Consider the following 19948-nt stretch of genomic DNA (forward strand, 5'->3'; position numbering starts at 1 on the left):
TCTGGCCTCCATAAGCCCCTACTCTGACTGGTGGACCAGAGTGACATTTTGAGTCCCCTGGAATTAATGTCACTTCTGAACCAGTGTCTAATAATCCCAGAAATATATGATCATTTCTTTTTCCCCAATGCACAGTTACCCTGGTAAAAGGCCGTCAGTCTCTTTGGGAAAGGCACCCAATCTTTGGGAAGATTAACAGTATAAATCTGTGGCAGTGTAACAGGGTTCTCCCCCAAAGGGACCTGGCTTCCCCTTCAATTCAAGGTACTCTGGGTCTGTAAACTGTTTAAAGTCTGGAAATTGATTAAGGGGCCGTGACTCTGTGTTTTTGTGATTCAGGTTAGACTTCTCTTTACTTGACCAAAAGAGCTCTTTTGTTTATACAGCTCGACCAAGAATTTAGTAGACTGCCCATGTATTGTATTTCTGGGTACCCCATGGTTTACTAGCCAATGCCACAAATCTTTGTGAGTTAGATTATTTTGACTCCTGCTTTGAGTTTGCTGTCTGTTATAATAGCCACATCCACCCTGTTTTGGTGATTAAGTGCTGCCCTGGCTTTTGCCAACTTGGGATCTAGTCATCCCCACTGAGTTTAAGGATTCCAGCTCAGTGACAGTTCCCACAGTAATATCTGACCTGCATAGAAGTGCAACCACAGAGCTCTTCAGGGATGATGGTGCTAGTCTCACAACTTTATTTCTCACTGTTCTGGTAAAAGGTGCATCCTCCAGACATTCCTGGGGTGTAAGAGCAGGCTGTGTATGATAAATCCACTCTAACATTCCAATCTCTCTAAGCCTCTGGATCCCCTCATCTACATTATACTAGGGCAGTTCTGGCATTTCAACCTCAAGTAATGTCAGCCACTTTTTATTTATTTATTTATTTATTTATTTATTATTCAACATAGACACACATTCTTATCATATGATCATTCCATTCTTGTTATTTAATCAATAACTCATAATATCATCATATAGTTGTATATTCATCATCATGATCATTTCTTACAACATTTGCATCAATTCAGAAAAAAAAAAACAGAAAAAAATTCACACATACCATACTCCTTACCCTCCCTCATTGATCACTAGTATTTCAATCTACTAAATTTATTTTAACATTTGTTCCCCCTGTTATTTATTTATTTTTAATCCATGTTTTACTCATCTGTTGATAAAGTAGATGAAAGGAGCATTAGATCCAAGGTTTTCAAAATCACATAGTCACATTGTGAAAGCTATATCATTATACAATCGTCTTCAAGAAACATGGCTACTGGAACACAGCTCTACATTTTCAGGCAATTCCCTCCAGCCTCTCCATTACACCTTAACTAAAAAGGTGTTATCTATTTAATGCGTAAGAATAACCTCCAGGATAACCTCTCGACTCTATTTGGACTCTCTTAGCCATTGACACTTTATTTTGTCTGATTTCGCTCTTCCCCCTTTTGTCAAGAAGTTTTCTCAATCTCTTTATGCTGAGTCCCAGCTCATTCTAGGATTTCTGTCCCACGTTGTAGGCCACCTTTTGATCCATGTTTCAACCCATCCAAACAAACTGGTAATGCCTTTTCTAACCCCTTGAGCTATAACATTGAATGCAGAATCTCTGCTTAGTGGGCCCATATCAATAAATTCACCCTGATCCAGCCTTATATTCCTCCCACCATTATCCCACACCCTTAAAATCCATTGCCACACATATTCCCCTCATTTCTGTCTATATAAATTGGAAAACTCACACAGTTCTTTTGGAGTATAACGTACCTTCTGTGTGATACTTTGCACCTCACCTTTAGGGGGGCTGTTGCGATTTTAGTCTAGTTATAGGTCTGGAAGGAATGAGGGGTCGTGGGGGTGGGTCATGAAAAGAATTAGAAATATCTTTCAAGCCATTTGCTTCAAGGCATTCATTTGCAGTTTCATCTGGTGAAACAGAATTAATCACTCTAGGGCTAATCCCTTCAGGAGGGGGTTGGGTGGCCAACTACTCAAGGCAGACTGGAGGTGGGGTGGCTGTGTCCTCAGGGCAAACTATTACAGGGTTATCTAGAGAAGACTCAGCATGACCTAGGGTTTCAACCTCACCCCCGACATCATTATCAATCCATATATCACCATCCCATTTTTCAGGGTCCCACTCCTTTCCAATCAGTGCTTTTACTCTTACGGCAGACACCATGCAACATTGAGATTTCAGTTTATGTTGTAAAGTCGCTACTCTAACGATAAGATTCTGAGTCTGATTTTCAGAGATCTAAGTCTACAGCTACAGGAAATAAGATTTTTCCTTCAGGATACTCATAGAAACGTCTGTATCTGTCAGACAGCGCTTTGTTTTCTCGTTTGAAGCCTTAAACCCATCCGTTTCATGCATTAATGTATACAGTGTATCTAACAACAACCAGCCAACATCTCTATACCTCTTATTTCCACAAAACTCCATAAAGGTGTCAAAAACATCATCCCCTAGAGCCTGGCTTCATACAAGCGAAGCATTCGAAGAATCAGATGGTGATATTTTGACCATCTCTTGCCAACTCACTTCATGGATTGGGAGTGTCATTCTGATTATGGGAATCAGAGTCCTTATCACCTTTGAGTCCAGTCAGAGTAGAAAACCATTCATAAAACCCTGTTTTAAGATTCTTAAGAACCACTGCTGGTACCAAGTTGTATTAGTTAGGGTTCTCTAGAGAAACAGAATCAACAGGAAATATTCGTAAACATAAAATTTACAAAAGTGTCTCACGTAACCATGGAAACGTAGAGTCCAAATCTGTAGGGCAGGCTGTGAAACTGACAATTCCGATGGAAGGTCTGGACAAACTCCACAGGAGACACTCGCCCGCCAAAACAGGAAGAGAGCCTGTCTCTTCTGAATCCTCCTTAAAAGGCTTCCAGTGATTAGATTAAGCGTCACTCATTAAAGAGGACACTCCCCTTGGCTGATTACAAATGGAATCAGCTGTGGATGTAGCCAACGTGAACATGATTTAATTCTATGAAATGTCCTCATAGCAAAAGACAGGTCAGCACTTGCCCAACCAGACAAACAGGTACCACCATCTGGCCAAGTTGACACATGAACCTGACCACGACAGTTGGCCTGGAACAGTTTCGTTGAAAAACTGTACAGAGAGCTTTACAGGTTCCCAATTTCTTCAAAAAAAATGTTTTTAAAACCTAGGGCTACAGTTTAATGTAGAAATAAGAATTGTGGCTCCAGTTTTCTTACATAAATAACCTTTTACTTCAGGGTTTTAAGAAGAGAAAAGAGTTTTATGCAAAACAAAAAAAAGTGCCACCATTCCTAAACATTTTAGACCGTTTAGGAAGGGGGAATCTTGAATTGTATTGTTTGGTTGTATTTTAAAATAAATATTTAATTAGTCGTAGTTTTTTTGCTTTGCAAGAAATTTCTTGTTAGAATTTAGTATGTATAATAGAAAACACCTAAGTTGGTGGTCTTAAATGGCTATCAGTATTTTGTTAATAAATTAGAAAACAACTTTTCAGTGACTTATTTTACTAACATATTTGAGAAACCATATTAGTAGAGTTTGTCATATTGTTAAATCACATTGTTTACCTTCTTAGAGAAGGCGTACATGTTCCATGATTTTTCTTTTAGTTTTACTGTAATTGAACATATTAGTGTAAATTCATATATATCATTGTTTCATTCTAAAATTTTAGAAATTTTTCATTAAATCATGTTTAATGTATGACTGAACTCACTCAGGAAGTTAAATGTCTTCAGATGTATATTTTTACATTAAAAAACAACAGTATTAGTATAAAAACACAATAGTCTCCTTTTCAGGAAGAAAAAAATGTTTCAATGCATAGTCAGATAAAATGGTAAAATGTTTTACTGAAAGTCTACTTTCTTGGGAAAAAAGATTCATGGAGCCTTTAAGTGCTGTTCCTGTCACTCAAATTTTTTAAAGGTTAGTATTTTCAAAATTCTAGGACATGTAGGAGGACACAATTTATCATGGAAATTGTACAGGTTGCTTTTCTGTTTGAACATTCAAAAGGATTTAGTGTTAAGCATTCCTGATATAATTAAATTTAACAAAACCTTTTTGCATCAGTGGGCAATGGTGGCTCAGTGGCAGAGTTCTCGCCTGTCATGCCAGTGACCTGGGTTCAATTTCCGGTGCCTGCCCATGCCAAAAGCCCTTTTTGTATCAAGATGATTCTGTCCCTATCATTGTATCTTTTTTAAATACTGACCATGCATTTGTATTATCTTGCTTTTTTTTTTTTTTACAGGGGAGAGTGCGAACGCAGTCCCCCACTACCACAAATTATGCAGTCGAGTTTCCCCCATTTGGGGAAATCGCAGGGGTCAGCACATCCAAAGTGCAATGGATAAGCCTCGCTCTGGGAAAACCACCTTCGTGATCATGGTACCTCTCCTGCCAGGCAAGTATGTTTTTTTTTTGTTTGTTTGTTTTTGCACGTGCAGGCACAGGGAATCGAACCCAGGTCTCTGGCATAGCAGGCGAGAACTCTGCCTGCTGAGCCACCATCACCTGCCCCTTATGTTGTTTTTTAATATATTTTAAATATAATTAAAAAAAAATATATATATATATGGTTCCTGTTGGAGTTATTTATCATCATGCAATAAATCATCTCCAAACCTACTGGTTTAAAGCAGCAATAATTTTCTTTGCTCATAAATCTGCAATTTGATCAGGGTCTTTAAAGATATTATTAGTTAAAAAGGCTGTGTTAATCGGGGTTCTCTAGAGAAATGGAACTAACAAGAGAGATCTATAAATATGAGGTTTATAAAGCTGTCTCATGCAACCATGGGAATGGGAGTCCAAAATCTGTAGGGCAAGCTGTGAAGCTGGCAGCTCCGACAAAGGGTCTGGATAAACTCCACAGAAGAGGTTTGCTGGCTGAAGAAGCAGTGAAAGAGTCTCTCTTCTTCCTTAAACGCCTTCAACTGATTAGATTAGATGATCTCATTGTGTGGGCCACACATTAGTTGATTGCAGATATTATCAGCCACAGATGCAATCAACTGACTGATGATTTACTACATCAGCCTTCTGGTTTGTCAATCAGCCACAAAGTATCCTTGCAGCAACAGTCGGGCCAGTGCTTCATCATCATTTGGCCAAATTGACACCAGAACCTAACCATCACAGAGGCCAAACTGGATGAGGGTGGGCCCTTAATCCAATATGACAAGTGTCCATATGCAGAGAGGAAATGTGGATACAGAGAAGGCAGCCATGTGACAACTGAGGCAGAGAATGAAGTGTCAGGACTGCCGGGAAACCACCACAAGCCAGGAGAAAATCATGGAACAGATCCTTAGAGTTGTCAGAGGGAGTGCAGACCTGCCAATACCTTGATTTCAGATTTCCAGCCTCTAGAACTGTGAGAACACAAATATCTGTTGTTTTAAGCCACCCAGGTCATGGTGTTTTGTTAGAACAGCTGCCCTAGCAAATGAAGACAGGGGCCTCAGCTACCATTCTCTTGAACAAACTAACTGCCTGGGTGGCTCCCCACTGCCCACAGTCTAGGTGCCCTGCCTGGCCCTACCCACCACTCCAGCCTCATCATCCCTTCCCTAAACTTGCCTTTGCATATGCTGTTCCCTCTGTCTGGAATGCCTTCTCTTGCTTTCACTCACTGCCTGGCAAACGTAAAAAGCAAAAATTGTTATCTCCTCCATGAAGCTGCCCACCCCGCCAGTCACTTCTAGGCGTGTCCCTGTGCCCTGTGCCCTCTAGTGTTCAATTTTCTTCTGTACCTGCTCCTCTTCTGGACCAGGAGCCCAGGAGAGCAGCGGCCAGCTCTTTCTCAGCTTTGGTGGGTGGCGGGTGGGGGGAGGTTGCAGATGAGCCCAGGCTTTGTGGTCAGAGAGGCTTGGATTTCAATCCAGTGCTGCTCCAGTCTCGCTGTGTGACCTTGGGGTAAATTGCTTCACCTCTCTTTGCCTTGACTTCATCATTCTCATTGGGGGTTCATGATCCCTAAAAACAGAATTCTTCTGATATTTTAAAGATATCAACAACAGAAGCAGAGTGCCTGTATGGGAGAGGTTTGGGGGTGGAAATCTGAGTTTGCAGAGCCCATTACTTAAGCTGGAAAGCTTTCCTGCCATCATCAAAGGATGGAATGGGGGAGCTGATGGAGATATAGAGGGAGAGCAAGCACTTCTTTCACCCTAATGTAGGGAAGAGTCAAGCACATAGTAGGTGCTTATGTTCAGAGTAGGAATTCCTTAAAGAAAGAGAGAGACAGGAAGAGAGCGGAAGGAGGGAAGAAGGGAAGAGAGAAACAGAAGGAAAGAAAGAAGGAAAGGAAAGGAAGAAAAAGAAAGAAAGAGAGAGTGGATGGATTGATGGAGACACCAGGCTTCGCAGTTTTAACGCACCTGTTTGATACATTTTTTCTGTGAACCTAGACTGGGACCAGCAGCTGAGGCGGAAGTCCCGCCCCCAGAAGAGCCCCGCCCCCTCTAGCCCCGCCCCGGGCGCCCTTCTCCTAGCAACCACCAAACAAAGTTACGCGGCTCCACCTGTGGGACTCCTTGCCCGAGCTGCTGCTGTGCCGCTGCGCGGGACTGACGCCGCGGTCTGAGCCCGGGTTTGCACCTTAGAGGTGACTGGAGCCCCCGACTCCAGCCTTCCCGGTGTCTCCAGCCCGGACATCCCTTTTCTCCTTGTTAGCCCGGGCTTCTGCCCAGCTTTTTTTGCCCATTGGTGTCTCCTTTCTAAATTGATCGAGTGGCTACCGTGGGCCGGGCACTGTTGGAGGCCTTAGTCATGCAATTGGAACAGGGCGAGGGAAGGGAGGGAGAAGGATGGGGCTTCCGGGAGGAGGCGGCGTTCACTCATCCTGGGAGCAGAGGGTGGTGCCGTCACGTGATTTTCTCTTTTACCCCTCCAGTGGAAGTGTGGAGCCCGGCGGGGCGCCCTGCGGTATGTCGCTGCAAGCCTGGGAATGGGAGGATGAGGGCAGGTTGAGCGTGGGACCCCTCTCTTCCATCGCCAGCATTTACCAGTCAACCAGCGAGTGTGACGTGGAGGAGACCCTCAAGGCCGGGTCCACCGCCCAGGAGTCGGAGTCGGACTCCAACTTCGAGTGCAGCGACAGCTTTCAGTCCTCCAATGGGCCTGCCGGCACCTTCTACGCCGACGCGCCCCAGGTGGTGCCTTGCAAATTCATCATCTCATTGGCCATCCCAGAGAATGTTGGTAGGTGCTAGAGCAGAACTCCAGCACGCTCTGCAAGAAGGGGCTATGCTAATGACCTTCTCCAGGAGTTTAGGGGCACATATGGGCCTTCCAACCTCTCTCCCCAAGAGGGTGGCTCGTGCCAAAAGCAGAAGCCAAAAAAAAAAAAAAAAACCCTGCAACTTGGGGGTGGAGAGGGGACTGTCTGCAGGAGGGGTAAGCAGTTGCATGTACTTGGCATACTTAAGCTCTTGACAACCCTGAGAAGCAGGGGATGGTATTCTTACTTTTTTTTTTATGGATGAAGAAACCATAGGGAATCCAATATCCTGGGAGCAAAGATGAAGGCTCTCAAAACTAGAGGAGAAAGGTGTTTTCTCCCATGTTAACCCAGCTTTGGAGACATTCTATTAACGACATTTGCCCCTTCTCCAAAAAACAACAATGAAGTATTCTGTGTGCTAAAAACATAGCTTTTAAAAAACAATAAAACAAAATTCTGCATTTTTATAAAACTTGATAAAAAATAGTATCTCAAACTGTTCAGTCACCAGAAGTGCACAGTTATCAAAAATGCACACACTTCATTTGGCATCTCCAGCACCTTCGGCTTTCTGCGCCTGGCCTGTTTTAGCATCTCCATTTTCTGCAGGGTTGTTCCCATCCTCGCCGGTATCAGCTTTCCCCTTTCTTCCTTTGGGTACCTTTCCTCCCTTCTTTGCAGGGGCCTTTTTCTAGGCTTGGGGTCTGGCTTTGGAGGAGCAGGTTGGCCGGATAACCTTGCAGAGCCTCTCTGTGGGTCATCTTTTACCTTGGCTTTATCTCCTTTAGCACCCCCTTCAGCCTTTCTCTTGGGCTTGGTGGCAGCAGCGCTGGGATGTAGATGCTGGACGCCGAGAGGCAGCAGCACATGGGCTTTGGTCTGTCCAGGGGTCCTTCTTGCCTCTTCACCCTGCTTCCTCCAAAGGCTTTTTAAAAGTAGATCTTTATGCGGCAAAGCTTTATAAGCTCTTGTTTATTTTGAGGATATTTTTATCATGCCAATACCTTTGAATGACAGATTAGATGGGTAGAAAATTTTAGGTTTAGTGTTTTTTGGTTTTATTTAACACCTGCATATTTCTGGTTGTATACATAAATATTTATAATTTAAGAAAAATGGGATCTTACGAATTCTATCCTACAACCTACTATGTTTTTGATTTTTGTATATTTCTTTTTTTATTAGAAGGTTTTTAAATTAAAAAATATATATAACAACAAACACCAACATTCTTAACATATGATCATTCCATTCTACATAGATAATCAGTAATTCACAATATCATCACATAGTTGCATTTTCATCATGATGATTTCTTAGAAGATTTGCATCAATTCAAAAAAGAAAAAAAAAGACAACAGAAAAAAATTCATACAAACTATAGTCCTTATCCTTCCCTTTCATTGATCACTAGCATTTCAATCTACTAAATTTATTTTAACATTTGTTCCCCCTATTATTTATTTTTATTCCGTATGTTCTACTCGGAGCATCAGGCACAAGGTTTTCACAATCACACAGTCACACTGTGAAAACTATATCATTATACAATCATCTTCAAGAAACATGGCTACTGGAACACAGCTCAACATTTTCAGGCACTTCCCTCCAGCCTCTCCATTATATCCTGACTAACAAGGTGATATCTATTTAATGTGTAAGAATAACCTCCAGATAACCTCTCGACTCTGTTTGGAATCTCTCAGCCATTGACACTTTATTTCGTCTCATTTTGCTCTTCTCCCTTTTGTCAGAGAGGTTTTCTCAGTCCTTTGATGCTGAGTCCTAGCTCATTCTAGAATTTCTGTCCCACGTTGCCAGGAATCATGGTACTTCAGGCAGGACATGGGCAGGCAATTGTTAACAGTATACAACAACTTTCAAACTCCCTTCTCCAATGGATGTCATGTCCCACGTAGGCAGGGGGAGGGTGATGAGTTTGCTTGTTGTGTTGGCTGGAGAGAGAGGCCACATCTGAACAACAAAAGAGGTTCTCTTGGAGGTGAGTCTTAGGCCTAATTTTAAGTAGGCTTGACCTATCCTTTGTGGGGTTAAGTTTCATATGAACAAACCCCAAGATTGGGGGCTCAGCCTATTGCTCTGGTTGTCCCCACTGCTTGTGCGAATATCAAGAATTCTCCACTTGGGGAAGTTGAATTTTCCTCCTTTCTCACCATTCCCCCAAAGGGACTTTGCAAATACCTTTTTTTTTTGCTTTTATTTTAATTTTATTTTTTTATTTTTAAATTTATTTATTTATTATTTTAAAAAATTAAGAACAAACAAAAACCTTAACATATCATTCCGTTCTACATATATAATCAGTAATTCTCAATATCATCACATAGTTGCATATTCATGATTTCTTAGAACATTTGCATCAGTTCAGAAAAAGAAATAAAAAAACAACAGAAAAAGAAATAAAACGATAACAGAGAGAAAAAAAAAAGATTATACATACCATACCCCTTACCCCTTGCTTTCATTTATCACTAGCATTTCAAACTAAATTTATTTTAACACTTGTTCCCCCTATTATTTATTTTTATTCCATATGTTCTACTCGTCTGTTGATAAGGTAGATAAAAGGAGCATCAGACACAAGGTTTTCACAATCACACAGTCACATTGTGAAAGCTATATCATTATTCAATCATCATCAAGAAACATGGCTACTGGAACATAGCTCTACATTTTCAGGCAGTTCCCTCCAGCCTCTCCATTACATTTTGAATAACAAGATGATATCTACTTGATGTATAAGAATAACCTCCAGGATAACCTCTTGGCTCTGTTTGGAATCTCTCAACCATTGACACTTTGTCTCATTTCACTCCTCCCCCTTTTGGTCGAGAAGGTTTTCTCAATCCCTTGATGCTGGGTCTCAGCTCATTCTAGAGTTTTTCTCAATCCCTTGATGCTGAATCTCAGCTTATTCTGGGATTTCTGTCCCACGTTGCCAGGAAGATCCACACCCCTGGAAGTCATGTCCCACGTAGACAGAGGAAGGGTGGTGAGTTTGCTTGCTGTGTTGGCTGGAGAGAGAGGCCACATCTGAGCAATGAAAGAGATTTTCTTGGGGGTGACTCTTAGGCCTAATTTTAAGTAGGCTTGACCTATCCTTTGTGGGGTTAAGTTTCATGTGAACAACCCCCAAGACTGGGGGCTCAGCCTATAGCTCTGGTTGTCCCCACTACTTGTGAGAATATCACGAATTCAACTTGGGAAAGTTGAGTTTTCCCCCATTCTCACCATTCCCCGAAGGGGACTTACAAATACTTTTTTACTCACTGTTCAAATCACTCTGGAATTTATTGGGGCATCACTCTGGACAAACCTACAAAATTTTATGCCCTACTCAAGGTTTCATGTAGTGATGGTGTTCAGTTAAGCTGTCCACATAAGTTATATTAGGAACTGCACTAGTCAACATATAAATTTTGTACCAAATAAACATTTTTTGCTTTAGTCTCACACATAAGTTAAAATTTTAAAATATGAAATATCACCTATTTTCAGTAGCCTGCACTAATGACATGTCTTTGTTCTTCCTCGTGCAAAGACATTAAAAAATTTGTTGATTTAGTCATTATCATTATGCATTCTAGGCATTCCTAGATTATACCATCTCAATCTTTATCATCTATCTTTCTTTCTGATTTCATTTATGCCCCCAGCCCTCCTCCCTCTATCATTCTTACATTCAGCTTCATTCAACGTTCTAACATAATTGTATTACAGTTAGGTAGTATTGTGCTGTCCATTTCTGTTTTTTTTTAAATTTGTTTATTAATTAAAAAATTAAGAAACCAAATAAAACATCAACATATATAATCAGTAATTCACAATATCATCACTTAGTTGCTTATTCATCATCTCTTAGAACATTTGCATTTATTCAGAAAAAGAAATAAAAGACAATAGAAAATGAAATAAAACAAACACAGGAAAGAAAAAAAAAAAGAGATTATACTTACCATATCCCTTACCCCTCGCTTCCATTGATCACTAGCATTTCAAACTAAATTTATTTTAACATTTGTTCCCCCTATTATTTATTTTTATTCCATGAGTTCTCCTCCTTTAATGACAAGGTAGGTAAAAGGAGCTTCAGACACAAGGTTTTCACAATCACACAGTCGCATTGTGAAAGCTATATCATTATACAATCATCATTAAGAAACATGGCTACTGGAACACAGCTCTACATTTACAGGCAGTCCCCTCCAGCCTCTCCATTATATCTTGAATAACAAGATGATATCTACTTGATGCATAAGAACAACCTCCAGGATAACCTCTTGACTCTGTTTGGAATCTCTCAACCATTGACACTTTGTCTCATTTCACTCTTCCCCCTTTTGGTCGAGAAGGTTTTCTCAATATCTTGATGCTAAGTCTCAGCTCATTCTAGGGTTTTTCTCAATCCCTTGATGCTAAATCTCAGCTCATTCTAGGTTTTTTCTCAATCCCTTGATGCTGAGTCTCAGCTCATTCCAGGATCTCTGTCCCACGTTGCCAGGAAGGTCCACACCCCTGGGAGTCATGTTCCACGGGTGGTGAGACTGCTCGTCCGTTGGCTGGAGAGAGAGGCCACATCTGAGCAACAAAAGAGGCTCTTTTGGGGGTGATTCTTAGGCCTAAATTTTAAGTAGACTTGACCTATCCTTTGTGGGGTTAAGTTTCATATGAAAAAACCCCAAGACTGGGGACTCAGCCTATAGCTTTGGTTGTCCACACTGCTTGTGAGAATATCAAGAATTCAACTTGGGGAAGTTCAATTTCTCCCCGTTCTCACCATTCCCCGAAGGGGGCTTTGCAAATACTTTTCTACTCACTGATTGAATCACTCTGGACTCATCGGGGCATCACTCTGCACAAACCATAAAATCTCATGTCCTACCTGAGATTCCAAGTACTTATGGCGTTCAATCAAACTATCTGCATAAGTTATATTAGGAAATGCACTAGTCAAAATATAAATTTTGTAACAAACTTTTTTGCTTTAGTCTCACACATAAGGTGAAATTTTAAAATATTAATTACCATATATTTTCAGCACCCTGCAGTAATGACATTCCTTTGTTCTTCCTCATGCAAAAACATTTTAAAAAATTGTACATTGTACATTTCACTATTATTATACACTCTAGGCATTTCTAGATTATACCATCTCAATCTTTAACATCTATCTTTCTGATTTCATTTATGCCCCCAGCCCTCCTCCCTCTATCATTCTCACATGCAGCTTCATTCAGTGTTTTAACATAATTGTATTACAGTTAGGTAGTATTGTGATGTCCATTTCTGAGTTTTTGTATTCAGTCCTGTTGCACAGTCTGTATTCCTTCAGCTCCAACAACCCAACATCTCACCCCATTTCTATCTCCTGATGGTCTCTGCCACCAATGAAACATTCCAAGTTTATTCACTGATGTCAGTTCATATCAGTGAGACCGACAGTACCTGTCCTTTTGTTTTTGGCTAGTCTCACTCAGCATAGTGTTCTCAAGGTCCATCCATGTTGTTACATACTTCATAAGTTTATTCTGTCTTAAAGCTGCATAATATTCCATCATATGTATATACTACATTTTGTTTAGCCCCTCGTCTGTTGATGGACATTTTGGCTGTTTCCATTTCTTTGCAATCGTAAATAATGCTGCTATAAACATTGGTGTGCAAATGTCCGTTTGTGTCTTTGCCCTTATGTCCTCTGAGTAGATGCTTAGCAATGGTATTGCCGGGTATATGGCAATTCTATAGTCAGCTTTTTGAGGAACCGCCAAACTGCCTTCCACAGCGGTTGCACCATTTGACATTCCCACCAACAGTGGATAAGTGTGGCTCTTTCACCGCATCCTCTTGTCATTTTCTGTTTTGTTGATAATGGCCATTCCGGTGGGTGTGAGATGATATCTCATTGTGGTTTTGATTTGCATTTCTCTAATGGCCAGGGACATTGAGCATCTCTTCATGTGCCTTTTGGCCATTTCTATTTCCTCTTCTGAGAGGTGTCTGTTCAAGTCTTTTTCCCACTTTGTAATTGGATTGGCTGTCTTTTTGTTGTTGAGTTGAACAATCTCATTATAAATTCTGGATACAAGACCTTTATCTGATATGTCATTTCCAAATATTGCCTCCCATTGTGTAGGCTATCTTTTTATTTTCTTGATGAAGTTCTTTGTTGCACAAAAGTGTTTAATTTTGAGGAGTTCCCATTTCTTTCTTTCTTTCTTCAGTGCTCTTGCTTTGGGTGTAAGTTCTATAAAACCACCTCCAAGTATAAGATTTATAAGATATTTCCCTACATTTTCCTCTAACTGTTTTATGGTCTTAGACCTAATGTTTAGATCTTTGATCCATTTTGAGTTAACTTTTGTACAGGGTGTGAGAAAGGGGTCCTCTTTCATTCTTTTGCATATGGATATCCAGTTCTCTAGGCACCATTTATTGAAGAGACTGTTCTGTCCCAGGTGAGTTGGCTTGACTGCCTTATCAAAGATCAAATGTCCATAGATGAGAGGGTCTATATCTGAACACTCTATTCTATTCCGCTGATCAATATATCTGTCTTTATGCCAGTACCATGCTGTTTTGACCACTGTGGCTTCATAATATGCCTTAAAATCAGGCAGTGTGAGACCTCCAGCTTCGTTTTTTTTCCTCAAGATACTTGTAGAAATTCGGGGCACCCTGCCCTTCCAGATAAATTTGCTTATTGGTTTTTCTATTTCTGAAAAGTAAGTTGTTGGGATTTTGATTGTTATTGCGTTGAATCTGTAAATCAATTTAGGTAGAATTGACATCTTAACTATATTTAGTCTTCCAATCCATGAACACGGTATGCCCTTCCATCTATTTAGGTCTTCTGTGATTTCTTTTAACAGTTTCTTGTAGTTTTGTTTGTATAGGTCTTTTGTCTCTTTAGTTAAATTTATTCCTAAGTATTTTGTTCTTTTAGTTGCAGTTGTAAATGGAATTCAATCCTTGATTTCCCCCTCAGATTGTTCATTACTAGTCTATAGAAACACTACAGATTTTTGAATGTTGATCTTGTAACCTGCCACTTTGCTGTACTCGATTATTAGCTCTAGTAGTTTTGCTGTGGATTTTTCTGGGTTTTTAACATATAATATCATATCATCAGCAAACAGTGATAGTTTTGCTTCTTCCTTTCCAATTTTGATGCCTTGTATTTCTTTTTCTTGTCTAATTGCTCTGGCTAGAACTTCCAACACAATGTTGAATAACAGTGGTGATAGTGGACATCCTTGTCTTGTTCCTGATCTTAGGGGAAATGTTTTCAGTTTTTCCCCATTGAGGATGATATTAGCTGTGGGTTTTTCATATATTCCCTCTATCATTTTAAGGAAGTTCCCTTGTGTTCTTATCCTTTGAAGTGTTTTCAACAAGAAAGGATGTTGAATTTTGTCAAATGCCTTGTCTGCATCAATCGAGATGATCATGTGATTTTTCTGCTTTGATTTGTTGATACAGTGTATTACATTAATTGATTTTCTTATGTTGAACCATCCTTGCATACCTGGGATGAATCCTACTTGGTCATGATGTATAATTCTTTTAATGTGTTGCTGGATTCGATTTGCTAGAATTTTGTTGAGGATTTTTGCATCTATATTCATTAGAGAGATTGGTCTGTAGTTTTCTTTTTTTGTAATATCTTTGCCTGGTTTTGGTATGAGGGTGATGTTGGCTTTATAGAATGAATTAGGTAGCTTTCCCTCCACTTCAATTTTTTTTGAAGAGTTTGAGCAGGATTGGTACTAATTTTTTCTGGAATGTTTGGTAGAATTCACATGTGAAGCCATCTGGTCCTGGACTTTTCTTTTTGGGAAGCTTTTTAATGACTGATTCAATTTCTTTAGTTGTGATTGGTTTATTGAGGTCATCTATTTCTTCTTGAGTCAAAGTTGGTTGTTCATGCCTTTCTAGGAAGTTGTTCATTTCATCTTCATTGTTGTATTTAATAGCATAAAGTTGTTCATAGTATCCTGTTATTACCTCCTTTATTTCTGTGGGGTCAATGGTTTTTCCTCCTTTTCCATTTCTGATCTTATTTATTTGCATCCTCTTTCTTCTTCTTTTTTTCAGTCTTGCTATGCGTCCATCAATCTTATTGATTTTCTCATAGAACCAGCTTCTGGTTTTATAGATTTTCTCAATGGTTTTCATGTTCTCAATTTCATTTATTTTTGCTTTAATCTTTGTTATTTCTTTCCTTTTGCTTGCTCTCATATTAGTTTGCTGTTTTTTCTCCAGTTCTTCCAAGTGGACAGTTAATTCCTAAATTTTTGCCCTTTCTTCTTTTTTGATATAGGCATTTAGGGCAATAAATTTCCCTCTTAGCACTGCCTTTGCTGCATCCCATAAATTTTGATATGTTGTGTTTTCATTTTCATTTGCCTCAAGATATTTACTGATTTCTCTTGTGACTTCTTCCTTGACCCACTGGTTGTTTAAGAGTGTGTTGTTGAGCCTCCACATATTTGTGAATTTTCTGGCACTCTGCCTATTATTGATTTCCAACTTCATTCCTTTATGATCTGAGAAAGTGTTGTGTATGATTTCAATCTTTTTAAATTTGTTGAGACTTGCTTTGTGACCCAGCATATGATCTATCTTTGAGAATGAAACATGAACACTGGAGAAAAAGGTGTATCCTGCTGTTGTAGGGTGTAATGTTCTATATATTTCTGTTAAGTCTAGCTCATTTATGGTGTTATTCAAATTCTGTGTTTCTTTATTGATCATCTGTCTAGATGTTCTGTCCATTGATGAGAGTGGGAATTTGAAGTTTCCAACTATTTTGGTAGATGAGTCAATTTCTCTTTTCAGTGTTTACCTCATGAATTTTGGAGCATTCTCGCTCGGTGCATAAATATTTATAATTGTTATGTCTTTGTGTTGTATTGTTCCTTTTATTAATACATACTGTTGTTCTTTGTCTCTTTTAACTGTTTTACATTTGAAGTCTAATTTGTTGGATATTCGTATAGCTACTCCTGCTCTTTTCTGATTGTTATTTGTATGGAATATCCTTTCCCAACCTTTCACTTTCAACCTATGTTTATCCTTGGGTCTAAGATGTGTTTCCTGTAGACAGCAGACAGATTGCTCCTGTTTTTTAATCCATGCTGCCAGTCTATGTCTTTTCATTGGGGTGTTTAATCCATTAACATTTAGTGTTATTACTGTACAGGCAGTACTTTCTTCTACCATTTTGCCTTTTGGATTTTATATGTCATATCTAATTTTTCTTCTTTTTACCTTTATTGATAGTCTTCATTTCTCTACTCTTCTCCACACCTCTCTCCTGTCTTTTCTTATCTGTCTCTAGTGCTCCTTTTAGTAATTCTTGCAGAGCAAGAGCGTCACAAATCCTCTCAGTGAATTTTTGTCTGCATATGTTTTAATTTGCCCCTCATTTTTGAAGGACAATTTTGCTGGATATAGAATTCTTGGTTGCCAGTTTTTCTCTTTTAGTGTCTTAAATATATCATCCCACTATCTTCTTGCCTCCATGGTTTCTGCTGAGAAATCTATGCAATCTCATTTGGCTTCCCTTGTATGTGATGGATTGTTTTTCTCTTGCTGCTTTCAAAATTCTTTCTTTCTCTTTGACCTCTGACATTCTGATTAGTAAGTGTCTTGAGTACATCTATTTGGATCTTTTCTCTTTGGGGTACGCTGCACTTCTTGGAACTGTAATTTTAAGTCTTTCATAGACTTGGGAAATTTTCAGTGATAATTTTCTCCATTAGTTTTTCTCCTCCTTTTCCCTTCCCTTCTCTTTCTGGGACACTCACAACACGTATATTCATGTGCTTCATGTTGTCATTCAATTCCCTGAGGCCCTGCTCATATTTTTCCAGTTTTTTCCCTATATTTTCTTTTGTTTGTCAGATTTCAGATGTCCCATCCTCCAGTTCACTAATCCTGTCTTCTACCTCTTGAAATCTGACATTGTAGGTTTCCATTGTTTTTTCCATCTCCTCTACTGTGCGTTTCATTCCCATAAGTTTTGTGATTTGTTTTTTCGGACTTTCAGTTTCTTCTTTTTGTTCATTCCTTGCCTTTTTTATATCATCCCTCAATTCATTGATTTGATTTTTGATGAAGTTTTCCATGTCTGCCTGAACTTTCTAAATTAATTGTTTCAGCTTCTGTATCTCATTTGAATTGTTGGTTTGTTCCTTTGACTGGGCCATATCTTCAATTTTCCTAGTATGATTCATTATTTTTTGCTGGTGTCTAGAGTGTGTTTAAGAGTGTGTTGTTGAGCCTCCACATATTTGTGAATTTTCTGGCACTCTGCCTATTATTGATTTCCAACTTCATTTCTTTATGATCTGAGAAAGTGTTGTGTATGATTTCAATCTTTTTAAATTTGTTCCCTTGTATGTGATGGATTGTTTTTCTCTTGCTGCTTTCAAAATTCTTTCTTTCTCTTTGACCTCTGACATGGCTAAGGTATTTAATTACCTTAATTAGTTTATTCTGGAGATTTTTTTCACTTTTTTTCCCTAGGATTTTCTTGCTGAATGACTTTATTGTGTATCTGTTCTTTGACATTCAGTTCAGCTTATTCTAGTCCTCTAGCTTAGGTTTTGTTTAATAGATTAGAATTTTTCAGTTCTTGTTTTTTTGTTTCTTGCCCTGTGTGTATGGTTCCTTTTTTCCACCCCTTAGGAGGGTCTGCTTAGGTATTATAGACCCCAGTCAGATTTTCCCAGACCAAACTGGTCACCTCTCAGGAGGAAAGAGTCATCTGCATCAGTTTTCCCTGAGGGTGAGACCCTTTTAAGGCTCTCCTATGAGCTTTCTGTACTCTGTGTTTTTCCTATCCTGCCCTGTGTGTGGTGCTTGTCGTCCTGCAGGTCCCACCAGCATAAGATGATGCGGTACCTTTAACTTCATCAGACTCTCCCTGCTGGAGGCGTGGTGAAGACAGAGGAGAGGTTGTAGTCTGGTTTTAATCACTTCACTTTTCCAGACCCTTGGGTCTGAACTCCTTAATGAGTGATTCCACCTGAGTTGGGCCCCACCCCTCTCCTGGAGAAGGCATGGGCTCCAGACAAGCTCTCAACAAGACTGTTTCTGCCTATGCCTGGGGCAGTGCAGCCCAAGAAGCCTTATAGCTGTATCCAAAGAGCAGTCAAGCCATAGGAACACAGCCACAAAAGAGAAAAAGAAAAACCCTTTTCAGAGCAGGACCCTGTTTCTCAGGTTTGCCAATCAAGAGCTTAAGTTGGTACATTGCTCTGTGTATCTGTAGGTCCTATGTGCCCCCTTCTTTCCTGCAGGGCCCAGACCTTTTCAGATCCAAAAAAACCTGTCTTTTTTTCTTTTTTGTTTTTCTGTCAGCCCTGCCCCCTCTGTGCTGGGGCAAAAACCAGTGACCTCCACTTTTACTCGAGATTCAACTGAGCTGGGGGCCTATTTTTAATAGTCAGAATTTGTTAATTAATTCCACACCTGGAGCTTAGTTGTGCTCAGCCCCTGCTTCTGGTTAAGTCCCTTTTCTTCCCCCTATGGGGGAGGGGTGCGGGCCACCGTGGCTTGGGGGGCTCATGGTTCTGGGGGTTCTCGCAGCCAGTCCAGCTGGTCCAGACTGGTGTATGCTGTGTGTCCAGTCACTGATGTGGCCCCAACAATTGTTCTGTGCTGTTCCTGGCTATTTACCAGCTGCTCTGGAGGACAAACTAAATCCCACACCTCACTAAGCTGCCATCTTGGATCCTCTCTTTATTCCTAGATTGATTATTTTAGATGGTATTGTGAGTGGAATTTTTTCTTGATTTCCTCTTCATATCGCTCATTGTGTATAGAAATACTACTGATTTTTGCATGTTGAGCTGCTATCCTGCCACTCTGCTAAACTCATTTATTATCTCTAGTAGTTGTAGAATTCTCAGGACTTTCTCAAGTGAAAGTTTTACTTCTTCCTTTCCAACTTGAATGCCTTTTATTTCTTTTTCTTTCCCAACTGTGCTGGTTTGAAAGGAAGTATGCACCCTAAGAAAAGCTATGTTTTAATATAAATTCCATTTCATAAAGGTAGAATAATCTCTATTCAATACTGTATGTTTGAAACTGTAATGAGATTATCTCCCTGGATGATGTGATTTAGTCAGGAATGGTTGTTAAACTGGATTAGGGGACAGCATGTCTCCACCCATTTGGGTGGGTCTTGATTAGTTTCTGAAGTCCTATAAAAGAGGAAATATTTTGGAGAATGAGAGATTCAGAGAGATTCAGAGAGAGCAGAGAATGCTGCAGCACCATGAAGCAGAGAGTCCACCAGCCAGTGACCTTTGGAGATGAAGAAGGAAAATGCCTCCCGGGGAGCTTCATGAAACAGGAAGCCAGGAGAGAAAGCTAGCAGATGATGCCATGTTCGCCATGTGCCCTTCCAGCCAAGAGAGAAGCCCTGACTGTGTTCGCCATGTGCCTTCTCACTTGAGAGAGAAACCCTGAACTTCATTGGCCTTCTTGAACCAAGGTATCTTTCCCTGGATGCCTTTGATTGGACATTTCTATAGACTTGTTTTAATTGGGATATTTTCTCGGCCTTAGAACTGTAAACTAGCAACTCATTAAATTCCCCTTGTTAAAAGCCATTCCGTCTCTGGTATGTTGCATTCCGGCAGCTAGCAAAC

At 39.9% G+C, this 19948-nt stretch overlaps 1 protein-coding gene and 1 non-coding gene across 10 annotated transcripts in view; one reads left to right on the forward strand and one right to left on the reverse strand.

The window, feature by feature from the left end:
• Nucleotides 1-4286: 4286 nt before the first annotated feature.
• On the reverse strand, nucleotides 4287-4450 carry LOC143647522 (U1 spliceosomal RNA). Its single transcript, XR_013158141.1, has one exon. It is a non-coding gene; the product is annotated as a U1 spliceosomal RNA (small nuclear RNA).
• Nucleotides 4451-6532: 2082 nt separating this feature from the next.
• The window catches only part of CFAP92 (cilia and flagella associated protein 92 (putative)), a 226504-nt gene continuing 213088 nt past the window's right edge, over nucleotides 6533-19948 (forward strand). For 8 of the 9 annotated variants that reach the window (XM_077116383.1, XM_077116381.1, XM_077116390.1 and 5 more), the window contains exons 1-2: nucleotides 6533-6647; nucleotides 6936-7243. In XM_077116383.1, the coding sequence (XP_076972498.1) occupies nucleotides 6970-7243 (274 nt within the window). In that variant the 5' untranslated portion in view covers nucleotides 6533-6647; nucleotides 6936-6969. The remainder of the gene's footprint in view (nucleotides 6648-6935; nucleotides 7244-19948) is intronic. The other variant, XM_077116388.1, reaches the window with a different exon arrangement.

The sequence above is a fragment of the Tamandua tetradactyla genome, chromosome 9, assembly GCF_023851605.1.
Source record: "Tamandua tetradactyla isolate mTamTet1 chromosome 9, mTamTet1.pri, whole genome shotgun sequence".
Lineage (NCBI taxonomy): Eukaryota > Metazoa > Chordata > Mammalia > Pilosa > Myrmecophagidae > Tamandua > Tamandua tetradactyla.